This window comes from Nicotiana sylvestris, chromosome 10, assembly GCF_000393655.2.
Source record: "Nicotiana sylvestris chromosome 10, ASM39365v2, whole genome shotgun sequence".
In the NCBI taxonomy this organism is placed as follows: Eukaryota; Viridiplantae; Streptophyta; class Magnoliopsida; order Solanales; family Solanaceae; genus Nicotiana; species Nicotiana sylvestris.
Window position 1 is genome coordinate 152,902,554 of NC_091066.1, and position 9,280 is coordinate 152,911,833.

General features: G+C 35.8%; 1 protein-coding gene across 1 annotated transcript; it reads right to left on the reverse strand.

Annotated features, from left to right (window-relative positions):
* Nucleotides 1-1,503: 1,503 nt before the first annotated feature.
* On the reverse strand, nt 1,504-7,841 carry LOC104226984 (uncharacterized). Its single transcript, XM_009779110.2, has 11 exons — nt 7,263-7,841; nt 6,448-6,495; nt 6,207-6,362; nt 6,027-6,073; nt 5,519-5,669; nt 5,361-5,422; nt 5,006-5,192; nt 4,328-4,417; nt 3,548-3,687; nt 3,333-3,459; nt 1,504-2,806 (listed from the first exon to the last, which is right to left on the reverse strand). The coding sequence occupies exons 1-11, from the start codon at nt 7,734-7,736 to the stop codon at nt 1,811-1,813; spliced, it is 2,478 nt and encodes an 825-aa protein (XP_009777412.1). The 5' UTR covers nt 7,737-7,841; the 3' UTR covers nt 1,504-1,810.
* Between the last annotated feature and the right edge of the window lie 1,439 nt (nt 7,842-9,280).

Below are 9,280 nucleotides of genomic sequence, written 5' to 3' on the forward strand. Positions count from 1 at the left end.
TACAAAATGTCCCTGACTTTTCCCTTTTTGGTATCTGTGGATTCTTGGATTTATAGAGAGTTTATTTATAGAACATATAAAACAACTTACCATATGAATTATATAATTAATTATACGTTGAAGAAAACTTGAGTTTGCAAAACACTACAGTTCATTGCACCTGTGAAACAATATTGTTATTATTTGTTAACTTGAGTTTACGGGTTGTTGTTGTTGTTATATTTATGAAATTACCGCTTGGATATTATTTCTTCATTTGACGTTTAATAAATTTCGTCAATTTTCTTTTTAAATTCAAAATGCGTGTGGGATGAATGACCAATTTGTATTTTCTTTTCTCATATTTACCCTGCCCTCATTACTTAATCTCTTTTAACAGAATCAGATAAACTAAATTAACATGAAGCAACATATATGTGCTATCGGTTGAGATAACAGGTATGTGTAATTAATGTGTAAGTTGTTGTATGCATAACTGTGATGCTATCGCATATTTGCGTAAGTTAGAGCAGTATTGGGATGTTGTATATATATATATAGATTTAAGTTTTTGCTTGCAAAATAAAAAATGTTGATTAAACGGTACTCCTTCCGGTCTACTTTAATTATTTTTTGGTTATTTTTTGTGGTCCACAATATTTCATTTTTTCACATACCAAGAAGGAATTAACTTCTCTTTTTTCCAGAGTTGTCCTTAAAGTAAAGAGCCTAGGAGTATTTGTTATATTTTCAATGAACAAATTAAGGTTTATATGGTTAATTTCATTATTAATTAATACTAACAAGCGAATTCCTTTGTACGTGTAAAAGCAATCAAAAAATCATTTATAGTAGACCGGAGGGAGTATAGCTTAATACGTTGACGTTGCTTGTATGTCAGCGTACCATCACAACTCTAAAAATATATGACCATAATAAATTCTAATTCTACTATGCTATGGTGTTGCTTAATACAATTTAACATTGCAATACAACCATTTCACTTTAGTACTAGAAAACAAAAGGAAGATAGGCAAAAATCAAGGTTTTCTAATACAAAATAACTAGAATTTTAAGTTGTATAGTACTACATTTCCCATATTAGTTGTCAAGAATTGCTTTTAGACCATGTATTATATTCCTCATGTATCTCAAAAGCAAACCCCAAAAGACATTATATATAATTGGAAAATTGCATGGACCTGTGGTGCAGGGTATTATCACTTTTAACCCGTGCCTAAAACTATTTGCATTTGGTAGCCGAAAAAGTATATATAAAATTTGTATAATTTTTGTACATAACTAACAAATAGAGAATGTGTATATATATACGGTATCATTTTAGCAGTATTCTACTATCTCCTTTGTAATCCACTCTGCATAAATCAAACAAATTTTCTTCTGTTACTGTATCCAAAACTATCAAACAACAAAATTGCTTCTTCAAGAATATTGGCATCAATTAACTTCTTTTGACAAGATTATATGAAAGATGTACTACGCCTGCAGAATAACGTACAATCATAAACCAGAAACATATTACAGGTTGGCCATTTAACTTACCGCATAATAGTACGCGATTTTACGAAATATTACATTCATTTTACAACCTAGTCAACATTTAGCTTTTCTATTCGAAAAGACTTTGAATAATAGCCTTGATTTTAAGGACATTAAACAATAAGATTACCATGCCAATTAACGTTACATTAAAAACTTCCTTGATGTTAGTTTTTACGCTAAACACTATAATAATTAGCAACGAGCTGCTTAAAAGAACATTTTTCGAGTAATATTTATATTTCAAGATCCTCAAGATTCCAGTTTTGTTTTATATCGACTTCCCGTTCTTGCCTGTTGTTGAAGCCTTCCGTCGACCTTTCAGTTTTTGTACTCCCTTCTTCGGGCCCTGCTTGCTCATTCCATGCCTTCTTGCATCCTTCTTCATTCGTCGATCAACAAGAACTTTCCCCTTGCCAACCTTCACTTGTACACCCCTCTTTGCCACTACATATTCTTTTCCTGGTGGTTTAGGTGTTGCCTTCTTGTAAAGCTGTTCAATCATTCTACTCTTTGAGCGATCAGAAATATCTGCTTGGTCTGATATTGAGTTAGCTCTCTTTCGAATCTTCTCAAGCTTTCTCTGAGCAGCTCTTTTCTTTCGTGCTTTGGCGTCTGCTACCTTCTTTGCTGGACGAGCATTGATTGCTTTAAACTGAGCTCTCATTGCAGCAACCTCCTCTTTCGACACAGGCTTTATCGGCTGTCGATGCCTTTTCTCCTCGTCTACGAACCACTTTGGCAACCCCTCATCGTGAAACATATACTTATTGTAACCATCATCAACCATTAATTCTCTCTGCTTTTTCAAAATCATCTTCTTTGCTGTAGCCACTATTTCAGCCTTTTTATCGCTACTGTCGCCAAATTCATCTGACTCATCAGACGAGGAATCACTCGAATCTGTGGGTGGTGCAGGAACAATCTCAAAATCTTCTGTCTCAGAAGCTGGGACTTGGAGCGAACCATCCATTCTTTTCTTCGTCAGACCTGGATTCTCTACCAGCAATTCATCACTTATCTGAGTCTTAGGTTTTGAGGATCTTTCTCCTGCTAGATCTATTAGCATTTCATCTTCGCCGCTATACTTGTCCAACATATCTTGATCTTCCGGTTCAGCAAAAACATCTTGAGTGAACCATGTTTTTACAACCTCCTCTTGAGATGGAGCAGTTTCTAGAGGTATGACTAGAGGATTCACTTCATCATCTCCCTTATCAACATCAAAGTCTTGAGCAGAATGAGTCATACCATCTTCATCACCACCCTGGACATAAACTAAAGAGTCTCAATCCTTTCAACTTATTTTGTTAACCAAAAAAAGGGAAGAAAAAGAAGACATTTTGCCTGAAGCCACAAAGACCTCATCACCATCCACACATTGTAAATGAAGTGATGCAGTAAGAGAATCATCCTAACAGATTTTGGGTGCTGTAACGAAAACTAGAAACCTACAGCAGTATGAGTGCCATGCCGACTGGGCGGGTTGAGGCAAAATATAAGAAGTGAAGATGGTCTGGGTCATCAAATGTGTCATTGACCCACCCACCCAAGGTTTGCTTGGGTCAAAATGGGTTGGATCAACGTGAACTAAACAACCCAACCCGTCCAATTCAAAATTGTATCTCATTTGTTTCTTTGTTTTTTCAACAACAAAAATTTAATCATCAAACCCACACAAAAAAAATGTCATTTAGGTTTGCAGAGATTAGACAAAGTAGAAGTGTGAAGAGATAGACATTGACACTAAATCTAGTTTTTATTTGCCAATTTGAGCTAACTAATTATTATACCTGCAAGAGTTTACCATCATCCAAGTAAGATATTTTGGATTGCTTTCTCCGCTTTGTTTTTCTTTCCTCTCGATCCACATACCTTTCATTGGGGTCCTCGAGCAACCTCTCTATTTCATCATCACGTCTGAAAATTTATGAACGAGTTTCAGTAGTGGTATACAATCAATCAAATAATCATTTTCAGTAATAGAGCCAGTAAAACAGTGAGGTACATTCTGCGTTCTTCTTCAGAGTCCACATCGCTAGATGCATTCTCCAGGGCTTCCAGGTCATTTTCATCATCTTCACTATTTACTCCAGCAGTCTCATCATCATATTCATTGTCATCAACAGCTGCTACACCTCTCTTGCACTGAAATATGCGGGCAAGACACTCAGCTTAACAGCAAATTAAAAAAAAGATGAAAAGTAAATGATGAGTTAATTCATGTTAGACCACTACTGGATGTGAAATAAGGATAATAGACAAAGAAAAGGGCTAACATGCATAAGCAGGTCTACCCTCCTCTTGGGATCTAATGTATATCTAAATTATGAACACTACTGCTTTCATTCTCAAAGGTGGTGGGTGAGGGGGTTTGGGGGGCGGGGGGTGAACCAATAAAATGAGTTTTCAAGGGGTGGATACTCAAAATTTATTCCCTCTGACTGAAAGAGGAAGTATATCACCTTTACTTTCACTGGAGTTAATTCAATAGTTGAGCATATTTGACTGCAGGATGTTGAATAATAATTGCAAAACTGGAAACTTGATATCTAATACCAAAATTATGACATGGATACCAAAGAGAAAAGTTCCTGGAACCAGACAGACCATAATTTTTTAACCAGGACATTAATCTGTATCTTTCTTATAGCACAACTAAGCAATTCCCTGAAGGAAGGAATGACTGACTTCACAAAGGCAACTTCGAGTAAAAAGGCTTTCTTTATCTGAATAAGGTTTGCAGTTACTATTAAGCAACAAAGTAAGAAGAGTGAGGTGGGCATACCTTGATCAATGTTAGGGAAAACAGCTCCTGATCAACATAACCATCTTCAGTTGCATCCGATTGCATCCCCAACGCGTCGCGTGCTTTGCCCTGCAATTTAACGAAGGGAGGGAAAGTAAGCTAGCGATAAAATAAGGAGTACAAACACAAATGATGGTCAAAGTTTCAATATTTTTACGAGGATGAACCAAAAGATTTTCAAGATATGCACATTAGATTAAGAAAAAAACCGAGTTCAAGTGGTAGCACCTATACAGAATATAGATTTGAAAAGCAAAATACCGATGGACCAACGACTGCATTTTTATTACAGACCAAAAAGTGTGAAGGGGGAGAAAGGGGAGGGGGGAAAAGCTGCTCGAAGCCTTGGAAGACAAATTATCCGCATGGGAGAAAATGTGCTTAGAATAGAGAGCAATGGATACTGAAATAGATGCTTGAGGGGGGAATATATAAGATGCACTGAAACCAATAAAACCAAATTCATTCAAACAAAAAACAACGTATATAAGTAGAGTTCACACTTTGGGTTTATTTGTTCTCTCTGGGATTATCCTAAACTCAACTATCACAATTCAAGAGTCACACAATGACCTATGTTACGCATTGTGAACTTCGCGTAAAAAATGGATACCAACACAAAAATTGGAAAGAGATATGTAAAGCATATGCATTGACCTTGGCTTGTCTTTTAGCTAGAAGCCTTTTTTCTCTTTTCTTCTTTCTCAGTGCGGTACCCTTCAGCTCCTCCATTTCTTTTTCAAGTCGTTTATCTTCATCCTCTTCACTCTCACACTCATCTACTGCTTTTGCATTACTAGTTTTCTCTGAAGGAGCCAAAGCTTTCCTCATAAGCATACGCCACCTATAAGGGTAAAGGGATGAAGGATATTTATGCAGGACTTATAAGAAAAAGGTTGTGTTCCCTCTTATTGGATAGTAACAACCTAAATCGATCAGATTCGATTAACAGGTCTAAGACATGCTTTTCAAATGTGAAAGACCAAAATCTAAGAAGTTTCTTGTTTCTTACTTTGAAAGATGTTTGAGGTCTTGCTGTCCCAAAATACGCAAGTCCTCACATAGTGTTTTAACCTGGTCCATAAACATCAGACTGTAAGGCAACAGATAGAATAAAGACTACAAAGGATGCTTCTGACAAATACAAAAGCCAACAGTGATCAGTTATACCTCTTCTGTCGTCAGAGGATGATTTCTCATTGGCAAAGAAGCAGGATCATCAAACGTTGTTGAAGTAACTGAACCAAGGCTCTTGATATCGGACCACACAAAATCGGCAGCAGAGCATACCTTTCTTAAGAGTGTCTCCCCATCTTCATACCTGCAATATTGGTTTTACTTGGATATAGCTATAGATGCAAATGATCATGTTAATGCAAATAGGATAACAAGACAAGATTAATTAAGATTACAAGTTCATAGCAGATCATCAGATCAAATTGAACTAGAACACACGAAAGCCAAATAAAGGAGGCATTTGACAGCGAAAAAGAGAGAATCTGTCCTCTGCAACAAGAAGACAGCACCACTACTTTTTCAAATCTGTCTGGGGGTTTAAAGCATCCTAGTAAGTCTTCAGATGAATCACATTTGTTCTGACGACGACCAATTGGAAGTCTTTCTCATTAACTAAGGCCAATGTGCACAAGCATAAAATACATTTTAGAGAGATGATTACCCATGACGGTGTCTCTTCTGCTTCGTCCGTCTTAGTACATCGACCACCTATTTAAACATACACAGGGTCATTAACTTTTTCTTTATTGATAAGCACACAAACAAGATGGTCTTTACTACAATTGCCAATAAGGAGAGAGATACGAGGGGAGGGGGTATTAAAAATGAAAAAGTTCAGTACCTTAGGAAGTTCTTTACCCCCCTGAAAGAGGTGCTTTATATCAAGAATGCGAGGGTCAATCTTAGCAGGAGCCTTATATTTGAGACCAATAATATATATTTCTGCAGATTCCGAACGACTTGCTAAAGGTTTGTCTACCTCAACCCTCTCAAAAAGCTGCCAATCAAATGCAAAGGTGATTATTCATTTGATCCATTTAAACCCTAAAATTGGAATTAAATATTGAGGGGAAGGAAAATACCTGTCTTAGACAGTAAAGAACAGCAGTATAGTCTTGAGATCTAAACACCTAAAATCAGACAGTAGATCAGTATGCTAAACAATTTTGGTCTCAATTTTCTGTGCAGCAGTAGCATCAAACGGATGGAATAACAGTATAAAGGTCAACAAGAAAACATTAACTTTACAACTAACAGCTTCTCGCCTCCCCACCCACCCGAAAAGGACAAACAACACGTGTGTCTATCTCAGAATACTAAATAACAAACTAGATAATATAATCCATAATCTTCGATATTCCCAACCCACCGAAAATACATAGACAAATAACATAATAAAGCTTCACTGCACCCATCCCCAGAATAATAGGACACAACACACAAGTTGTATGCTCAGAGAGACAGATCAATACTAGGTAAAAAACTAGACAACCAGCTTCCCTCCACCAACCCCACAAGAAAAAAGACAAAGAACAGAAATTATTTGCCAAAAAAGAGTGAGTGTTACAAAGATACCATAAATCAAATTTTGATAACATCCAATATGATATTAAAATAATTAAGACCTCATATTATAATCATGTTTACATATCGCATGTGTGCTTATTTAAGTAGTAAAGCAACCCGGCAATAAAAGACAAACAGCAGATATGTATATATTAATCACATATTTTATATAATATACTAAGTAGGAAGCCCAACAAAAAGCAAGCATCCGACAACCAAATAAAAAAAGGAGAACCAACTACAGAGTAAGAAAAAAGAAATGATCTTGATAAGATCCATACAAATATAATAATCATATATTCCACTAATGAAAACCTACATACATAGGTACCTTAGTAACAAAAGTCCCATTAGGAGCTAAGAGATCAGCAGCAAGTTTAACAGAATCAATAACCAAAGCATTCTGCTGAGTAGCTTCCATAGCCCAAGCTCCACCAATATTGGGGGACCCATCATGGAGGACCAAATCAAACCCTCTAACACCCTTTTCAGCCATGATCCTTTTAATGGTTGATTTGCACTTTGGAGTAGTAATATCTTCTTGTACAGCAATTGCACCTCGAATTGGCCTAATGGGAACAATGTCTACGCCTACAACAAGGCTGCCGACGGGTACTTTCTTGACGGCGACCTGCATCCAACCGCCGGGAGCGGCACAAAGGTCGAGAACCGATTGAGATGCATGGAGAAAGGAGAATTTGGAATTGAGCTGGATCAGCTTAAATGCAGCTCTTGAACGGTATCTGCATTCTCTGGCTAGGTGGTAATACTTGTCCAGACGATGTTTTCCTTTCACTTTACCCATCTGCAGTGCTTCTCTTGGATTCTAGGGTTTTGGAATGGGGACGGGTTTTGGAGAATTTATACTGAGCCGCTGGTAGGTTAGACCGGTAGCTGCTAGGGTTTCTGCAAGGTAAATATGGGGTCGTATTTTGAATTTATCATAACAATTGTTTCAACATATTTTTATTTTTCTGGTAAATAAAAGAATTTTGAGAATTTATGGTGTGTCTTAGATACACTTTGGAAAGTTTGGGTGTGTAAAGTAATATTCGTTCCTGAAAAGTGTGCTCGGGTGGCAATTTATGTATTTTACCAAAAGGAAAACAAGCTTAGTGCTTTTAACTAGGGGTATATAGGTGGAGTTGTTTCGGATTTTTTAATTAACAAATCAAATCAATTGTGTTAGATTTTTAAATTTATAAAACAAATCAAAACTAACAAAAGTCGAGTTTTCAATCTCGGTTTTTCTTGAATTTTTATCCGATAAAATTTTCATAGTACAAAACATATAACTTGTGCTCCAAATATTTATTTGGATAGTTGGATACAACCATACAAGGTGTTACTCAAGAAAATAACACAAAATAATGCAAGATAGAGTTATGACATTGAACTAAGTCATGCAAAAATAAGTATGCCAGATAAGTACTAAATATTAATGAAAGAATTACGCCCCTTGTCACTTGACTCAATTGCCCAATCGCAAGTGGCCCAAGTTTGAAGTCCTTACCCTGTTTGGCCTAGGTTGTACATAACCTGAGAGAAATTTTTTAGCCTTTAGCCCATAACACACTTCTAGGATTTTTCTTTATTTTCTTCCTTCTTTATTCCGAGCACACTCAAGATACTCTCCACTCGTCTCTCTCTGCTTTCTCTTTTCTAACTCACATAGATCTGAATATTTATAGATATCAAACTTGATTTAAAATATTTTCTCTACTAAGTTGCTTAATCTTCCTAAATATTTATAGATCTCAAATATTTGAATCTTGATTAATGGGTGTCCAAGAAGCCACATTTGAAACTCCATTGAAGGAGCTTTGAAGCTATAACTTAAGCTTAGATATGAAAAATCTAACTCTAAAGTGATTGGGTTAAGTTAAAAATTGTTATAAGAACTTGTAGTGATATGAATCTTGAGTGCTAGTTGATTGGGTTTGATTAACAGTGGTTCTGGGAACCATACTAGTTGAAGATGAAATCCAATTTTCATATACAACAGCATGCATCATTATACAAAATTAAAATAGTATATTGGTAAAAACATTATTATACAATATTGCTCTTTATTTTTTGAAGTAAGTTCCTCGTACACTATAGTAATTTTAGTTTTGTTGCATGTTTTTGATTTTTTATTTTGTCATATTTCTCTTTTGCTTTTGTTTTTGGGTACCTTTTATTTAGATTTTCCTTTTTGCTTTTACTTCGTATCCTCCATCGTTTTTCATAACACAGATTTTGCTTTTATGTGCCAGGAAATACTGGTATACATTATTATATATTTATATACAAGTTTATACAAAGTTATACATTATTATACATGTATTCTGCATATGCAGTTAAAAC